The sequence below is a fragment of the Bacillus rossius genome, chromosome 1, assembly GCF_032445375.1.
Source record: "Bacillus rossius redtenbacheri isolate Brsri chromosome 1, Brsri_v3, whole genome shotgun sequence".
NCBI lineage: Eukaryota > Metazoa > Arthropoda > Insecta > Phasmatodea > Bacillidae > Bacillus > Bacillus rossius.
The window spans coordinates 253,365,945-253,386,186 of NC_086330.1; the positions used below are offsets into that span (position 1 = coordinate 253,365,945).

Consider the following 20,242-nt stretch of genomic DNA (forward strand, 5'->3'; position numbering starts at 1 on the left):
CACAGACACACAGACACAGACACACAGACACAGACACACAGACACAGACACAGACACAGACACACAGACACAGACACAGACACAGACACAGACACAGACACACAGACACAGACACACAGACACAGACACAGAGTAAACTCCCGGTATACAGCGCCCCGATAGATCGCGGAATCGGGTATATCGCGGGTCAAACCATGTCCCCCAATCAGAAATGAATAATAATAATAATAATAATAATAATAATAATAATAATAACAGTAGAACCTCGTTAATTCGTGATGGTCGGGACCGAGATAATCACGGATTACTGAATTTCACGGACTAGCGATTAAAAGCCCGGAAGGTCTTGTCAAGCTTCTCAGACACCGGCGTGCAGCTGGGTTAAGGCCAAGGTCATGTGACGTAACATCTACCGAGGCTTACTGCGCCTTGGCAGCAGATGGATGAAAATACTAAACTCTCCATTATTCGTGTTAATTGGGACCCACCGATGCCCGGATGATTAAAATCCTGTAAAAAAAAAAGTAATAAACCCGGATAATCCGTTCACGGCAAGGGCCGTCTTCGAATTAGTCTCGGCTTAAAAAAATACGGCACTGCCTAGCCATTAGTTCACGGTCATTTACAACAGCCGAAGAGAGAAAGATAAGATCGTGCTGAACTTGCACACATAAATTTTGGGTAGGAAAATCACGTCAGCATGCCTTCCCACACAAAGAAGCCAGCAAAAAAAATTGGTTGTCTGTAAAGTCAGTTTACGGACAATAGTTTAACGTGACAACATCATAAAAAAATATTGATGAAATGATTGCATACTTTTATGGATAAAATTGAATCATTTTTATTGAATTATCACTACTTTGTATGGATACAAAGAAGAAGAGAAATTAAATCTACAATTTAATTGATGAGTTTACTTTTATTTGCACTCATTAATTCAAATATGTTTATTACTTTAACGAAGAGATTATTTTAACTATAACTTTTATACATGTTTGCTATTTAACTTCTTTCAATCTGTGTTATTCTGTTAAGGATAGGACGATGATAGGAAAAGTAGGAAACGAATGGGAGTGTTTCAAGAATGATGTGATGGAAAATGCTTTACCCAACACCAAGATGCAGTCAAAAATAATATATTTGCGCCACAGACTCTGCAGCAATGCTAGGAGGAACGGGTTAGCAAAGAGCAATGAAAATGTTACATTGAAATGCATGAAAACAGAATTACGCCACGGACTCAGTCGCAATGCTAGGAGGTTCAGGTTAGTAAAGAGCAATATAAAATGAGCGTAACGGGACAGCGAAATGGGACAATGTGCATAACGGGACAATTTTTCGTGCGTGCAGCCGGCATTCATCGATTTATGAGACGTTGTCACGTCAAAAAATACTTGAAATATAAATCTATGAATTTTAAAAATAAAAACAATAAACCCGGAGAATTTACAATAACTTTTAAAAGGACAAAAAACTTTACATCTAACCTGAAATTTGACAAAAACTTTATAACAAAAGATTATTACTGTATTGCATGAGGAAGGCTGTAATCTGGGTTGTTACAAGGTCATTCCCATACATAAAAGTTGTTCCAAATAAAAAGTATTTAACTATTGTCCAATATATCTGCTAAATGGTTTTTCAAAGATCTCTGAAAAAAATCTTTTCATAATTAATAATGTCCCACTAAAAAATAAATTATATAATAGTCAACACAGATTCAGATCTGGAATATTCCCAACCACCAACTTAATTACTTTTTTAATCTCATCTATAATGAAGTCACAGACAGGGGCCAGGTTGATGCCTGTTACTTTGATCTAGCCAAAGCATTTGATACTGTTATTCATTCAATATTACTTAGTAAACTTTCCAATTTTGGTTTTTCTGTTAAATTTGTTAGTTAGTTTTCTAGTTATTTTGATAATAGAAGTTTTTGTGTCTTCATTACCAACTGCAATTCTACACACTTTGGAGATAATTCTGGTGTCCTTTAGGGTGGTACATTATCACCCTTACTCTTTAACTCATTTATTGATGATATAACTCAGGCTCTGATGCACTCTACTAGTATATTGTTTGGAGACAACCTTAAAATTTGTAGCAAAACTACCACTCTTCATGATTGCTTATTATTTCATTCCGTCATAAATGTAATTATTCTTTGGTGTAAATCAAATCTAGTTTGTTTTAACTATGATAGAACTAAAATAATATCCCTCACTAGAAAATATCTTCCCATTAAATATGATTATAAATTGGAAAATGCATCAATTCCAGTAACTAGTAAACTAAAAGACCTTGGAATTATTACAGATTCAAAATTATTTTTTCTACAGCATGGAGATTACTTAACCTCCAGCTCCTGTAGAACACTAGTTCCAATAAAATACATTACTTTTTATGCAACAAATTCTGATGGTATTTTATCTCTTTTCACAGCACTTATCAGATATAAACTTGATTATTGTTCAATATTATGGAACATCATTAATTCATCAGATAACAAATAATTCGAAAATATTCAAAATAAGTTAATCAAACTTTTTTGTTCTAAATAATTTTCCACCTCCTAAATTAACTTCTCTTTCTGAACAGCGGGACTATCTGGACTAAAACTGTTATACAGTAGAGCACCCCTCAACCGTAATTCCCACAAACGGAACTCCCGATATCCGGAACTAATTTTCCAAAAAAAATTAAAACATTTCCGCACTGGAACGAGGAGTTTTTGCTTTTGCCTGACTGTACATGTCTTGTAGGCCCGCGCGCGCGCATGTCTGTCAGAGAGCTAATTATAGCCAGTCTTTCCCGCGCATTGCGTAAATACACCGCTGGTTTTCGCGTCGGACGTGAATTACTATAAAGATGTTTATGCTGTAAGTAGTTTAATTTTATTGTTTCACTATGTCAAGTAAACGGAAAATTCCGGCCGGCCCGAGAGTACACACGCTGACACACGTGATAGCCAGTAACATTTACTTCCAACGTGTGATGCTTTCAGTTTGTAGACAATAATTTAGTGTACAAATATGTATTATGTATATATTTATACGTTAATATATGGTTAAACAGTCTACATTTATCTGTATTTCTCTATCTCTGTGTTTTTAAACAAGATGCTTGAAGTGTTATTCTTGTGTATGTCAAATGTAAACTGTGCAACTGTGCGTGGCAGTGACTATACACTCTCCAGGAAGTGTGAATCACTAGCACGTCAACACAGAAGTAACACAACACTGCAGCTGTTGTCCTACTACCTCCCCCGAACCTTCTACATCTTCCTCTTCGCTCACGCACGCACGCACCCACCCACATAGATAAGAAACACCCGCTTTCCAGCTTGCTAGAATGAACAATGAAGGTCATTCATCCGGCTCGGAGGCTGGCCCTACCGCAACTCCCCTTACCCGGAATTTTCCCATAACCGGAATAGACCTCCCCCCAATGATTCCGGTTGAGGGGTGCTCTACTGTAGTTTAGAAATTAACTGTAAATATGTCCTTGATAACACTGGTATAAATGTTTCCCAATTTTACAGTCATCTAAAACCTACTTTATGTACAATTAATAAAAACAATGATGTTATTTTTAGAGTAGTCAAAGCTACAATAAATTTGTCAATATTGATAAACTTGTAAACAAACAAATTAATAATTAACTCCAATTTCTTTACCCCGTGTTCATCAACCCATCTAAATATTATCAGTAAATAACTTTTCATCATTGTCAATTATAACTGTTCTTGTATAGTATGATCAGTTGGTTATTTGATTGTTTGTTGTGTCTATGTTCACTGTTTTTCTTGCCCTTGTGTCTTGTTTGATTGTTTTTCATTTTGTGTTATTGTTTTTCTCTGGTGTTTTTGTTTTTGTATTCTCGTGCACACCCTTGCAACCTCTTTATGGAATGTTAGTTTGATGTCACAATTGTAATAAATAAATAACTTACCAAGAAAAATGAGAACCAGTAAACCTATAGTTAAATGATGTTTCAAAATAAACATTATTAATTACAAAACTGTTCTTAATGATAGAATATAAATACAAAACAAGGTCACTGTAACCTTGAACTTACATAACCAACTAATCCCTTCTGAATGACAAAACATAATATTTATTAATTTAACAAATACCTACTCTTTAAAAGCTGGGGAGGACGTTCTAGCCTCATTATTCCACGCAGACTAAGAAAAGTAAGTAAATTTGTTCAAAATTATTCTTGCAATTATGGTTCTTATTTTATCGCAACGAAGTACCTTTTTTTATAATTAAGTACGTTATCTTCAACAATAATTAACAGCAGCAGCATGTTTAAAAATAATTATTTGCCTAAAGCAGTTCTCAGCACATGTTCCGTTAAACAGCGCGTACGACGATGAACTTGGTTGGCATAACTCTACATTACAGTAGAACCCCGATTTAACGAAGTGCTATGGTTACCGAAAATGTTTACTCTAAATCGATGTTTCGTTAAATCCGATTTACTGATTTTCAATGACCCCCGCACTCATAATCGCGTCCCTACATTTCCATATCGTAGACAGGGTCGACGCCGACATCTTGTGCTGCCGTGCTATCTCAGACTTTGTCAACTTTCCATCTTCAACGTTTTTGATCTCGCTCGTACAGCCCCCGGTTCGTACGTACACCTCGGTCGTACGTACAGATTTTCAGAAATCGTGAAAAATGAGGCAAAAAATTTAAAAAAAGTTTAAAAATATCAAAAGTATAAGAAATACGTTAAAGTTTATTAAAATACAGTCGCAACCTGCAGCGTTTATAACAAATATGAGCTACAAACACATTGTGTCACAGTAAAAAATAAACAAATAGGCTGCAAATTGATGGAAATTTACCGTCAATAGCGCGCCGTACGGGGAGAAAGGTCATTGTACTTGTTCAGCTGCTGTTACGGCGCAGCGTAGCCGCCGGCTGGTTCTCTTTGTTCGCTGAGCTGCACATGCGCAGTATAACTCACTCTACGCTCCGCCCAGACTCATGACCTTCCATCAGCAGCCAGCCAATAGACGCGAGCTTAGCGGAAAAAAATAAAAGCTCCACCGCCTGTGTTCCAGTTTTGTCCAGTTCTAATAGCAGTTTATTGGTATACGCACCAGTTTTCTCGCTGCCGTGACATGTTCAAGTTTACGTTCATCTTGATGTCTTGATACCAATGATTAATTATTTACAATCCCCAGAAAGAAATGGTTAGTTAACAAATATGCGTCAACTGTGTAATACTTCTTAAATTATAAAATACGTATAAAACAGTTACAAGACTCCTCTCATTTTATTTTGTGAAGATTATGTCTCATATGTACCAGTATTTCGGCATGGCCTTAAAGTGCAACGTTATATGCTGCTGTGTGAGCGTTCTCAGATTTTCCTCTGTGCATCCACAGACTTCCTCTACCACGGCGGGAAAGGAGGGGTGGCAACCCAAATGTCACGCCTGAGCCCGTCTTACACGAACACCAACGGCGTACTTATGCATTTCATTTCATCATTTGACCACAGTGGCAACTAAATTGCACCTCAGAATTTTTAAATTAGTTTTCCAGATTACAGTCTACGTCCCTCATGGCATAGCATTATTGTAATTGTCTTACCCATTTTGATGTTTAATTTTATGATGGTGTTTTGATTGAAGATGATTCATGTATCGACTTATTATTTTTTATGACTAAGTTCCTTCAATGGAATTCTTGTGCTGTCTGATATTTAGAGGTTGAACATTTTTTTTGTCCATGCGGTTGGCATTGTGTTGTCCATAACACTTGTTTAGTTTCATCGTTGGTTCCATTTGATCAACCAATTCAGTCTTGTTTACTGTGAATTTTTATCGGCATACTCTTTAATTAATTTATTTTTTATTTTCGTAATTTTCCATGACAAACAGTGCAAAACTGCAATGGCGTATGTCCAAAAAACTACATTAAAACTCTAGTGAAGATAGATATGTGGTGAAATACATACCGTATATACTCGTGTATAGCGCGCCCTTTTTTCCCCTCAAGTAAAGGAAAAAAATAAGGATGCGCGCTATACACGGAAAAAAAAAAAGTGAGTAGATTTGGCGGGGGAGGAGTGGAAGTCGTTAACTGCCGGGTGACGGGTGACGTTTCTGGCCAGCCCCCCACACATACGCACAAGCAACAAGGCCTCTCTTTCACACACACACGCACGCACACAACCTGGTCTCTCTCTCTCACACACACACACACACACACACACACACACACACACGTGCGTGCGCAAGCTCGCAGGTCTCTTGTTTATTTTTAGACCTCCCCCTCTACAGCTAGTAAAATAAAAGAGAGAGAGAGAGAGAATGTTGACACCAGTCCCCCCTCCCACTTCCTTTGCTTCGTCGCAGCTGCTACCGGTGAGTCATCTAGTCCTCGGTGTCACATTCCTGCCTGCCTCCCTTCCTCCCGCCCACGTACCAGTTGTGATGATACAGCGCTTCATTATCTTCCGTCTACACAGCAGAGTTTAAGTATTTTCCTGACGCATCACCACACATCAATTTAAATTATCATTTGTTTTATACGTAATTACTTAACAGGTACCACAAAATGTTACTACAATTTATTTACGGGAAAAAAAAAATTTTTCTTTGGAATTTGTTGCAAAAATCGTGGTGCGCGCTATACACGAGGGCGCGCTATACACGAGTAAATACGGTACATAGGAGAGACCTTTCTGCCGGTAAATACTATATTTTACTTAATTGAATTGTAAAAATAATTTACCAAAACCAAAAGGCATATAAACAGATGCCTTTACAATAAATAAAATAATCTTAACTACGTAGAGCTGGACGGCCTGAAATTAAAATACATAATACCAAAAATTACAATACTAAACCAAAAGATAAAAAAAAAAATTTTTTGATAAATATAAATCACATATTTCTGTGGGTGGTCACTGGCCACACTTGTAGATTTCTTTCTTGCTTTTATTTTACTCATCAGCCACAAATTTTGTTACAGTTTTTAGCAATTACAGTTGGAGTAAAAAATTGAATTAGTTTGATAGGTAAATGAACAAAAAAATCAATTTAGTTTTAAATTATGAATTCAGTAAATGTGCTGCTCTAAAGCTTTTTTCTGGCACAGGTGCCAACTGCGGCAATGCCAGTCTCGAAAGCAGTGAAGTCTCCTTCAAGAGAGAAATGTGCTGTCCCGAGCTCGAAGCCAGACACAGACAGTGCAGCATCATACGAGACACTGCCGGAGCGACCGTCCCCAGACGGTGGGGAAGACCACTCAACCACGGACGAAGAAGTGGAGGCATGGTCCGACTGGGATAATGTAAGTACAGTTTTGCAGTTAGACCTGTGCCATTCATGTAGTGTGACATCACATCTTTGATATCCATTTTTACATTCAGTTAACACACCACACTTACATCATTGGCGATTTATGTTACCTTTTTTATAACAAAGTTTCTTGTACATACATTCGCTGATACCTGTAACAAAATGTATTTCTAGAAAAACAATGTGATGAGTTTTAGTATACAAATTTAACATCCTTATAATAATTTAGGAAATATAAAAGCTCACTTGACTTACTCGTTTACCTGTAAGAGAAACTTTATTGAAATTTATGCAATTACAAAACATTATTTTATAACTTATGGTGCTTTAATCAATGCCTATACAGCATTTTGAAAGTGTTTAAACTTGTATGTTAAATGTTAGTCATAGAAAGCAGACCTCCTCCTTGGAGTGACAGCTTTGAAATCCTTGGTCACAAAGCAAAAATCCAAATTTAGCCAGCATGTTCAGTAAAACTCAATTATTACGACCCCATTTATGATACCACCTCTCTATTGTGATTCTTATTTTGAGGAAACATAATACATTTGTTTCAAAAAGTCAATAGTTAAAGGAAATTGGCCGAAAATTAGTTGGAAACTCATTGCGCTGTGTTTCTCTTGGCGAGAGCTGTACAGAACACGGTGCGGTTGACCCGTCTTCCCCTGGCAGAATCTTTTTACCATCCTGCCACAGATAATGGTTCCGTAAAGCTGCCATGTCTTTCCACCGGCTGGCAGCCAAACATTGTGATATCGCTTGCACTGTCCTCTGCTTCTGTTATAACTAAGACACGTGAAAAATTAATGATAGTTATAAACACTAAAAATAACATGATTTGCAATGCTTTGAAGTTGAAACACTATTTTTAATTTGTTTTTGCAGCTTTACATTAATTCATACCAAAACTGGCTCTCATTTTATGAATGTTAAGTTTACACAACTTTCTCGTAAAAAATATCTCAAAATATTGTAGACCTGTGCAAATACAGTAAAGCATCGTGTTAACGAACTTCAGGATAACGTACACTTCATTATAACGAACATCTATGGTCCTGCAAAAACGCAATGCAATCATATGTAAATTATTTTCAACTATACGAATTTTCCAGCAATATTTTGCGAGAGGTTTACAAAATATTCATGTTAACAAACACGATATATACGCTGGACAATCATCATAAATACTTCCGGCTCCAAATGTTGTTATGAAATGTAGAAATAATAACGAAACGTAAGAAGCAAAACAATACGGCACACAATGACAGCAGAACACATCAATTAGGTAACAGCGCTATTAATATCTAATGTCTTTTGTTGACGAGCCTACAGCGCTCCTACTTCTAGCATCCGCCGCCAAAGGCCATTTTTCGTTGCGGATGTTTTGTATACACCATTACGTCATATCCGTGTTGTGTGTTTTTATTTCGCGCCCGCAATACGAAACGTGTTACGTAAATTGTAAAGTATCATGTGAGTTTTAAGTTTGTGATTTTTTTTTTTATGTTTTCAAATTGTTTATGCAAAATGTTGCCGAGAAAGCGGAAATCAATTGACATGAAAACGAAACTAGCAATAATTAAAGCAGTAGACGACGGGAAGAAGAAAACCGTCATCGCAACAGAATTTAGAATCACGAAAGCTACTTTGTCCACAAATTTAAATCAGCAGTCTGAAATTATGAAACATGATTTTTTATCCCATAGCCGAAAATGTATTTCAGCGGCACCATATGAAGTCCTGGAGAAGCGATTGTTTGACTGGTTGATGCAGTCAAGAGCATCAAACATACCAGTGGCTGGGAATGTCTTGCAGGAGAAGGAACTCAAAGAAGCCCTAAAATTGGGATTTGACAACCTTCAAGCTTCAAGTGGGTGTCTACACAGATTAAAGGCAAGGTACATCTTGAGTACCCTGAAAGTGTCTGGTGAAGCTGCTGCTGTTGATGTTACTGTACAGGAGAAATGGCAAGCCGAACTGGATTCTCTGATTTCCGGTTATGAGAAGAAAGACATTTTTAATGCTGATGAGGCGGGAATATTTTTTAATCTCCTTCCTGATAGAACTTTGGAGGTTAGGGATCAAACATGCCATGGAGGCAAAAGAAGCAAAGAACGTTTCACAGTGCTTTTTTGTGTAAACAGCGATGGTTCTGAAAAAATGGAACCAATAGTTGTTGGTAAATTTGCTAAACCACGTTGTTTCAAAAATATAAAACACTTGCCATGCAAGTATAGGAACAACAAGAACTCTTGGATGACCTCATCATTGTTTCAAGAGTGGCTCAACAGTTTTGACTCAAGGATGGGTGTGCAAAAACGGAAGGTAATGTTGTTTATTGACCACTATGCTGCCCATAATACTAATTTTGCTGCTCTAAGGAACATCAAAGTGGTTTTTCTTCCACCAAATTGCACCAGTACATTACAACCACTTGATCAGGGCATCATAGCACAGGTTGTAGCCTCTCTTGTTAAACACTCGAGGGGAACAAGGAGTAGCAATGGAACAGACTGTGGCGAAATGTCATCTAAAGGTATTACAACTCTATAGTAACAACACATTTATTATTGCTTATACAGGAAATTATTCATTACAACTTCATTAATGACAAAAAAGTAAACAGTTGATATTTGCGGCGTGGCTCTGATCCAAAAGTCTGCGAACAGAAACGTTTAAGAATTATTGCAACGTGAGACACGTGAATGCAGCTTAACAAATTCACTTCACAATTGCCCGTGCTCTCATGCTTGGCACTGCGCTTGGCGCTGGGTACACCGTCAAAACAAAAGCTAAGTTACAAGCAATTAACGTACATAAATTTCCAGAGTGCAAATGAAAATATATAACAAGACCCCTCGACTTATGGAATATTATGTGACACACCTCTGACACTGCGCAAGTTAACAAACATCAGCATAATCAATAATATCATTTAACTAAAATGCTATTTATACACAACATAACTAATACAAAAAGGACCACTATAGATGTTTTCACGAGGGTACGCAGACCTCTAATTATTAATATAACAGGTCGTCGACTTCGATTACTCTTGTCGACACGTATTTCTGTGGGCAAGTTCTTATTCGTCGATGCAGGGGTTACCATTGACTATCTCCCCAAACTATCGTAGCGGGAGAAATGCTCGTCGGTGTGGGGACTGGCATTATTCTTCACGTGTCGCTGCCGGGATTCGCACCTAAGTGTTGTGTGTCCAGTCAGATGTAAAGTCTTTCATCGGGACTCACAAGCTCACACCGCCGTCTCCAAGCCTTGCCTCCGTCACCACTGCCTCTCTTCTCACTCTAAGTTTTCTACCCACTCAGTCTATAGGTGTCTACGATGAAACAGTACTTTACCAAGTGGTAGCTTCTTCCGACGGGCAGCGTGACGGCAGACCGGCGAGATGTGTTGACAGTGTAGCTTCCTTCGGCAGGGAAGGCCAGCAGGGCCTCTGGCTGGTGTCGCTGGTGGTCGCGACGAGTCTCCTCCCTCAGCGGAAAATGTGAACTGCTCGTATGGAACATGGCAGATTGTTCTCGGTCGGGCCTACTGGAACCGCCGCCTTCGGCGATGTCCGGTTGGCAGCCCGCCAAAACGAGCCTCCCCGAGGGCTCCCGAGCGGCTCCGAACGTCATGCGCGCAGCGCGCGAACACTTGGCTTGTGCTGGTTGCATCGGCGCGCAGTTAGGCGCCGCGCGACACAATTTGATGTGCGTATGCGGAGCACACGCAACAAGGAGAAACGAGATTATAAAAGACAACTGGTGCAGTTTCTTCTGCGACAGATGGATTGTGGTAAAGAAGCAAGTGCTTTAAAGTGGAACATTTTGCAAGCTATCCACAGACTTTGTTCGACATGGAGCCGAATCAAGCCTAGCACTGTTGTGAATTGTTTTGCCAAGGCAGGGTTCCCTGCAAGCTCAAGTGGAGATGACTGTATTGATGATGCAGATGAATGTGAAGCTGAATGGGTGGAAGTACAAAAAAAATTTGATAGCTGCCAGTCATCATTCAATGATTTTTCTACCATTGATAATCAGCTGACAACATGTCCTCCTGTATCAGATGAGACAACTTCAGAGTGTGACGAGGAGACCGCCCAGGCAAACGAAGATGAGGAGTATGATACGGAAGAGGTTGAGCTCAAGCGGCCTCGGAGAGAAGAAATTTGTGCTGCACTAGATGTGTTGGATAGGCTGTTAACATCCACAAATTTATCTCACCACATGGGAGTTCTCCAAAGTATTGAGAAGGATGTAACTCGGGAACTGGGGGCAATGAAAAAGTAGTCCTCAATTAAAGACTTTTTTTCAAAATCAAAGTGAATTGTGTGTTTGTTGTTGCAGACCTGCCAACTCTCACGATTTTTCGGGGCCCCGAGATTTATTTAACTACATAATTATATTGCATCAGCAAGGGGGAATATTAGTGGCAACGCAACTGTTAATAATATTGTTACGATCGCGCTTGGCTTCAGTGCTTGGCGTCGCCGCGCTCGTTCGGCCTGTTTGCGCCCCCTTCCACCTGCATCCTCTCCCTGGTATCTCGTGTCATACTATCGCGCGACATCCTGACCGTCGCAGCGCGCACCTGCCTCAGATCGAGTTACTTAAAAGAGGCCGCACTGCGGAATAAAAGGACTCAGACATGTTTATCGGCGCGTTTTGTGGGAACCCGATGCTTGTTGCGTTTATCGGCGTTCTTTGAGCAGCCGCCGCGTCCTTCGACAGGACTCACGACGCGTTTCTGGACATTTCGACGGCGAAGGTCGCGCGATATCTCGGAGACATGCCCGATTGTTCTGGACGGGAACCCAAGGGCTATATAAGGAGGTTGGGCCGACCTTCGAGTCAGTAAGGAGTTCAGTGGGGAGTTCTCCCGCGGCGGAGTTTCCGGGCGATAGTGCCGCAGGTGCGGCAGAGTGGCGAAGTCCTTGGACGAAGGTTCCAGGGCAGAGAGTCTGAGTGAGTGATTGGAGTCGGGAGTTTTCCCGCGGTGGAGTTTCCGGGCGATAGAGTCGCGGGCGCGGCGGAGTCCCGTGTGAAGTTGCGAGTGAGGCGTCGTGTGGGATCTCGGCGAAGGGTGTGACGGAGTCCCGCGGCGGAGACCCACGAGGGGTGCTGCGGTGAGCGTTGCGCCAGAAGTGTGGCCCAGCGAGGTGTGTGAAACGAGTGACTGGGGAATCGACATTTCTTTAAGTGTAGTTAATTATTTGCCATCTTAGAAGATTAATTGTAAGTGACAAGTAGTGGTAATAAATAAAACTGTGTGTGAAATAAAATCTATTAATTGGGCTATCCTTTACGAACCCTGCAGGTAAATCGTAACAATATGTTAAGGTTGCATTTATTTTGAGGTTCAGCTATGTAAATACTATGATTTATTTGTGTTAACTGTAACAGTATTGTTATATTTGAACCTGTTGCTGATATTTTACACGGCTACGTTTTGCCTCCGGCCGGGCCGTGCCTAGCTCATGCTCTTTGGCTGAGCCGGGCCGTGCTGTTTGGCGTAACCGAGCCACATACCATGCTCTCGCTGTGTTCGATAGTCGATAGTAAGTGAGTAGTTGGTGTCGAAGTTGAATGTTTATTTGCATCTTGCACTGCTGTTTGGCAAATGGCAGCTGTGTTTGTTCGTCTAGAGCCACGTGAACATGTCTGATAGAACTGTTTGTAAAAGTTACAAAACAAGTTTTACGAAAGCTTACAGTAACGAGTTTCCATCAATACTCGAGTCACGTAAAGGAAGAAATTATGCGTTTTGTAGCATGTGCCGTGCTGATTTTTCTATCTCGCATAGTGTAAGAGGAGACATTGTGAAACATGTCGCTACAAAAAAACACAATGAACATGTGAAGTGTATTGCTTCCAATAAAAAACTATATTTTTCTGTGAACAGTGATAATAGTGTTACATGAGCATAATGTTATTTTACATCTTTTTTAGTTTAACATAATTTAGCACTGTCGTGTAGTGATCATGCAGGGCCGCTTTTTAGAAAGATGTTTCCCGATAGTGACATTGCCAAAAAATACGGCTGTGCGAGGACCAAATCTGCAGCAATATTGGGACAAATGGATCAAAGCTCCCGTGAGAAACTTGTATCTGTGTTACGTAATGTACACCATTTTACATCGCAACCGATGGTAGTAATGAAAGTTATTGCAAACTTTACCCCATTATGGTTACTTTCCACAGTAAAGACAAGCTCGAAATTCAAAATAGGCTCTTGGCAGTACCAGTTCTCAAAGGCGACTAACAGGAGTAAATAATGGTAATCTTTTACTTGATACCTTAAATTAAAAGAAAACAACATCCCGTTTTCAAACTGTTTGGCGCTAAGCGCTGACAATGCGCCAGTGATGATGGGACATAAAAGTGGCGTGGCTGCTGTTATAAAAAGTTAAATCGAAAATTTGATTGCTGTTGGTTGTCCATGCCATTTGATAAACTTATGTGCTGAAAAAGCTGCTGCTTGTCTTCCATCTAAAGTGGATGACATTTTGATTGATATATTTTACTACTTGGAAAAGAGTAAATAGGAAAGAAAAGCTAAAAGAATTTCAGATGCTGCATGACGTAGACACTAGGAAAGTCCTCAAACATGTGTGTACACGATGGCTTTCGTTAGGAAAATGCTTGACAAGGTTGGTAGAACAATGGGAGCCATTAACTACACTAGAGTCCCGTTATAGCGAGGTGTCACGGTTCCGGGTTTGATCCTCGCTATAACCGTGTCCTCGCTATAACCGAATTGGACAAATTTTGGCCCCCAAAAAATAAAAATTAACCGAAAATAGCATAAAAATTGTGTTTAAACCTTTATAATTGGAAAATAACAGGTTATATTAACGAAATCTTAATTTCTGTGAGCAGATGTGTGAATTCTCTTTAAAACGATACCCCATAAGTACGGATGCGATCACCGATTGCGTCAAAATAACCAGAATACCCTACCACGCCATGTAAGTATAGCATCTCATTCCCGCAGCCGACGCAGCATTGTCCTGCTATCTATTGCCGACGCGGGCTGTCTGCTGGCGGCCATGTTGGTTCGGGATTTTGTTAACAGGTGGTGCTAGTGTAGCGCGACGATTTAATTCCTTACAAAATAGCAGGAGTGCAGCTGCGGCAACGCACGTACGCCTTAAACGAAATAGTCGCTGGAAAACTATACTTTTTCATTTAAAGAAACCTGTCAACTTTTTTAGAAAATAAATTTGGGATTAAACTCAAACCATCACCACCCCTTTCCCGGACAAATACCCCAACAACTGACCGAAACAAAAGTTACAAGAAAACTGTCCTAGCGATTCGGAAATAAATACGGTAGTGCCTACTAGAAGTGTAAAAGTAACGAAAAAATGTGTACCTGTATGTATTCGTTACTATAACAATTAGTACTCGTTACTATCGTTACGTTACTCGTTACTTCTGATACCGCATAATTTGCTATGTTATGTTACAGCAACGAATCCAGTCGTATTACGTATGCGTACAGTATGACGTCGCGTAAATAATAATAAATAGAATATAAACAATTAATAGTTTTTGTTAACCAAGAAACAATTAAATCTCATTAGAGCGGCTTTTTAATACTATCTCTTTTAAGATAACAACAAAAAAAAAAAACGTGAAAATATACGCGATTATAAAAACAAAAACATACATATTTCTAATTTGTAAAAAATACATTCTTACGTTGTTTCTGTTCCAATATCAAACTTTGTCTACACACGGTACAGATAACTAACGGAAGTTTGATAAAATAAAGAAAGGGCAGGATTCTATTTTTAAAGCCACGCACTTAGGTGGCGACTGCACGGCTGAAGAATGTGACAGGCGTCAACGGCAAGATGTCTAGTGGCGAGCGAGAGGGGTGGAGATAAAGCAGACAAATAACAAAAGCGCGCTTCAAGCTCTCACGCCGTAAATTCCTCAAAAATACCTCGTTATAGCCGTGTTCTCGCTATTACCGTGCTCGCTATAACGAGATTCTACTGTAGTTTTTTTTGGTAGAATGTCAGCCTGAATTTGCAGATGAAAGCAGGAGCACACTTCAGAGCTACAAAATCCCCAAACTAGTTTCAAAAATAGGTGAATGTTCAATTCCATCCCAACAAGGTAGTCAAAGTAACCTCACAGTTTTATCCAGTGCCACAAACACAGAAAGTAGTAGTAGTACAAACAGTAGCCATGCAGTGTCTTCAAATAATAATAAAAAAAATTTCCAAGTTCACTTTTCCCAGTAAAATAGCTTCTAAACCTGACAGTTCAAAGAAGCACAGTTCTAAAATGGATGTGACCAGCTCAAAGAAAATCAAGTTAACACACAGACCTAAAATTAAAACATCAGTTCCTCAGGTACCATCAGAAAAAGGTAGACCTATGTCATCCCAACTTACTAGAGAAAAGAGGCTATTCATGTTTTTATCTAGTGATTTAAACAAGGTATTTTGCATGTTTCTCTTAAATGTAATCTCTATGTTCGACAAGACCAATGTACTACTACAGTCGCAAGAACCTCAGATTCAGAAACTTGAAATCCACACTTTACGACCTGTTGCGAAACTTGATGTCAAAATTTGTGTGTGCTGATGTAGTAAAATCATCTACTTCTCTTTTGGAGATTGATTATCACTCTCATGATAATCAAAAAAAAGGATAAAGATTTGGTTATTGGTAGTGCGGCATTTAAAATTGTGGGTGGCTTGAGTGTTGAACAGGGCAAATTGTTTTACAGTTCAATTAGGCAGTATTATGTGGCTGCATGTGACTACATAGTACACAAATTTCCTTTAAAAAGTACATTTTTAGCTCATGCAGAAGTAGCATGCATTGAAACCATAAGCCATGCATCATTTTCTAGTGCAAGATATTTTGTTGATAAATTTCCTATTATTATTATTATTATTATTATTATTATTATTATTATTATTATTATTATTATTATTATTATTATTATTATTATTATTATTATTATTATTATTATTATTATTATTATTATTATTATTATTATTATTATTATTATTATTATTATTATTATTATTATTATTATTATTATTATTATTATTATTATTATTATTATTATTATTATTATTATTATTATTATTATTATTATTATTATTATTATTATTATTATTATTATTATTATTATTATTATTATTATTATTATTATTATTATTATTATTATTATTATTATTATTATTATTATTATTATTATTATTATTATGGAAGGACAAGATATAGATGCTGCAATTGATGTTTTGGAGTCACAATTTTCTTCATTTCAAATAGAAGATATTCCTGAGGAAATATTGAAGCAGGAAAGAATTGACTCTAAGTGGTCATTGATTGGACAGATGAAGACTACAGATGGGAGTTTGATGTATGACAAGTTAGCTCAACTTATTCTAGGTATTTTATCCATTCCTCATAGTAACACCGAGTGTGAGAGATTCTTCAGTCATGTAAAGAAGACAGAAACCCAATTCAGATCGTCATTGTCGTAAAAATCGCTTGAAACATTACTAAAAGTAAAATCTGCACAAGAGGGCGTGTGTTACGAACAACTCTTCGATGAAAAATTTTTGAAGGCTGCAAATTCTGCAACCTATAATTTGTTGAAATAAATTTTGAAGCAGAGACCATGTAACATATGTACAGGTATGTCACTTAAATCTAAAGATTATCATTTGTTGTTTTTTATACCTAACATGTATTTGTGGTCCTGAAATTTTTTATCGAGGACCTCATGATTTTTTTAATTTGAATGTAGGCAGGTCTGTTGTTGAAATCATTTTAGTTTACTTCATATAATTACATAGTCTTACTTTTATATTTTAGAACAGTGTTTTTTAATGTGTTCCCATGAACTTGAGCCTGCACCATCTGTTTTTAAAGAGATCAGTTAAACTGGAAATGATAAATATTGCATATTTTTATTCTTATTGTGTTTACAGTTATTTACAAGTTTTCATGATTTTTTATAGTGATGAATTGAGAAATAATTAATTTTTATACAGTTGGTAATGTACTTTTTATGTTGTTAATAGGCACAACCAAAAATAATGCAATCTTTATTATTTCAGTATAAAGAACTTCACTACAACAAACCACTGGCAATCTTGGGCCCTTGAAGTTTGTTGTAGTGAAGTTTTACTGTATAAGTTTTTTAGTTCAAATCAAATTTGAATAGTAAGAATGATATTTTGTTTCCCACAAAAAAAAATCTTTTACATCATGTAACAACTTCTGGAAAATTAGATAAATAACAAATCAGCTACAATAATTGTATGGAAAATGTATGTTAAAATTTTAAATTATGAAATAAAAAATTATGTTTTTAGTTAAGCAGCTTTACATTTTAGTTCCTATTCACCTAATTTTTAGAACCTGCTACTCAACATAGTGATCCAGAAAATTTTTACGAACTGCAAAATATAGTGAAATCCAATGCTATCAATTTCATGAAAACTGTGAATTTTTTTAATGCCGTATTCCTTAATTAGTGATTAAATGAGCTCATATTTACATATTTAAACCCTAGTATTCACAGGTTTTTGGGGTTAATGACAGCCATGTATATTTTATTTTAGTTCAGCAATATCATAAACACAATTTCTGATAGTTTCATCTGGAATCTTAAAACATTATTTACTTTTTTGGTATATAAACATTTTTTAATTGCAACATCTGTTTCCTCATAGAAGATACATACAACAAGTAAGTTGCTACTGTATCACATGGTGTAAGATCAATTGTGACTAGGGCTGGGCCGATGCCGATCACCGATTGCGATCACAATAATCGGCCGATTTTAACACATCGGCATCAGTACCGATCTGCAAATTATTTACTGATCACCAAATGCCGATCATTGCATACTAAATCAAAATTAATAAATACTGAATTAAACTTAAAAATGCAAAGTTGTACGTTTCAAATTTACTTACAAAATAACTAAATAAGGTAGGCCTACAATCACGTATCAACAAAAACATGAATTTACAGTATTAATTTGCATATGGGTATTTTTAAAACATGCCAACCATTATTTTACGGAGTTTTTCATAACCCAATAAAAACTTTGATTTTTATGTAATAATACTAATTTTAACTTATGTCTATTGCACTTAAGAAACCACAGCCATAGAATATTGTGTGTTGACCACAAAATGAAAATACAAAACAAAACATTCGCCTGCAGGTTAACCAACTTTCTTATCCTCTAGGGTGTGTTCCATTGCATACAGTACGTGGGGGAATGAGCAGAAAAACTGTGATACATGCCAGTGATAGTTCAATATTGGAACACAGTTTGGATCACTGCTGGTATATTTATATATGCCGTAGTGTGTATAGTCCGATGACCTTGTCTATTTTAGTGATTCTTTAAAGGTTTGTTGGTTACAATGGCACATAAAAGTAGTTTTGTGTGGAAATATTTTAAACTGCCACATAAAAACACATAGAGACAGTGTAAAAGCAACGTGTTTGTTTTGCGGTGCAAGTATATCTCGTGGTGGTACAAACAGCAGGGGATTTACAACCACAAATTTATCGAGACATCTCCGTTCCTTCCATTACAATAAAATTTCGCTAAGTGAAATTTCACCATGTCCCGCATTACCTTCAATCAGCAAAAGTATCTCACCAAAAGTAATTTCCGAGTCTACTACATTTAGCTCAGCAGGTTTGATAAGCTGAAAAGCTGAAAATGCTTGTCTTCTTGAACAAGAATTTGAAGTATGGGAGTTCTGAACATGATATGTATACCTATGTGAAGTGATATGTAGTAATGTAAACCAACTGTAACACTTAAGTTTTTAAGCGTAACTATGTGACATATCACATATCACATATACCGTATATACTCGTGTATAGCGCGCCCTTTTTTCCCCTCAAGTAAAGGAAAAAAATAAGGATGCGCGCTATACACGGGAAAAAAAAAAGAGGGGGTGAGGCGGGGAGGAGGATTGGAAGTCGTTAACTGCCGGGTGACGGGTGACGTTTCTGGCCAGCCCCCACACATACGCACAAGCAACAAGGCCTCTCTTTCACACACACACACACACGCGCGCGCGCGCACGCACACAATCTGGTCTCTCGCACACACACGCTCACAACACACACGCACACACACACACACACACACATGCGTGCGCAAGCTCGCACGTCTCTTGTTTATTTTTAGACCTCCCCCTCTACAGAAAGCCAGCGCAGCTAGTAAAATAAAAGAGAGAGAGAGAATGTTGTCGCCATTCCCCCTCCCACTTCCTTCGCTTCCTCGTCGCAGCTGCTACCGGTGAGTCATCTAGTCCTCCGCGTCACGTTCCTGCCTGCCTCCCTCCCGCCCACGTACCAGTTGTGACGATACAGCGCTTCATTATCTTCTGTCTACACAGCAGAGTTTAAGTATTTTTCTGACGCATCACCACACATCAATTTAAATTATCATTTGTTTCATACGTAATTACTTAACAGGTACCACAAAATGTTAGTAAAATTTATTTACGGGGAAAAAAATTTTTTTCTTTGGAATTTGTTGCAAAAATCGTGGTGCGCGCTATACACGAGTAAATACGGTATTTTGTGCTTTTACATGCTGCAAGATCTGCACTGCATTATTTAGACAAAAGCTTAGTATTTATTTTGAAACTAACCCACAAAGAGTTGTCAAGTGTTAATTTTTTTGTGTGCATTGGTTAACAAAGTAAATCTTAAATATCAACACAAGATATATTGTTTATTTTCAAAACAATTCATCAAGAATTACCATATGTGTCACTGAATTTGTATATTGCATATTGTGTTGCACTCTTAGTATTGCAGTAGCATTTAGTTATTTATTCGGAAAATCTTTTGTAGATATTATAAAGCACTTATTTTCAAGACCTGTGAAAAGT

General features: G+C 37.8%; 1 protein-coding gene across 1 annotated transcript in view; it reads left to right on the forward strand.

Annotated features, from left to right (window-relative positions):
• Positions 1 to 20,242, forward strand: part of LOC134527478 (protein-associating with the carboxyl-terminal domain of ezrin) — a 95,123-nt gene that overhangs the window by 55,756 nt on the left and 19,125 nt on the right. The window contains exon 9 of the mRNA XM_063360180.1: positions 7,124 to 7,318. Within this exon, the coding sequence (XP_063216250.1) occupies positions 7,124 to 7,318 (195 nt within the window). The remainder of the gene's footprint in view (positions 1 to 7,123; positions 7,319 to 20,242) is intronic.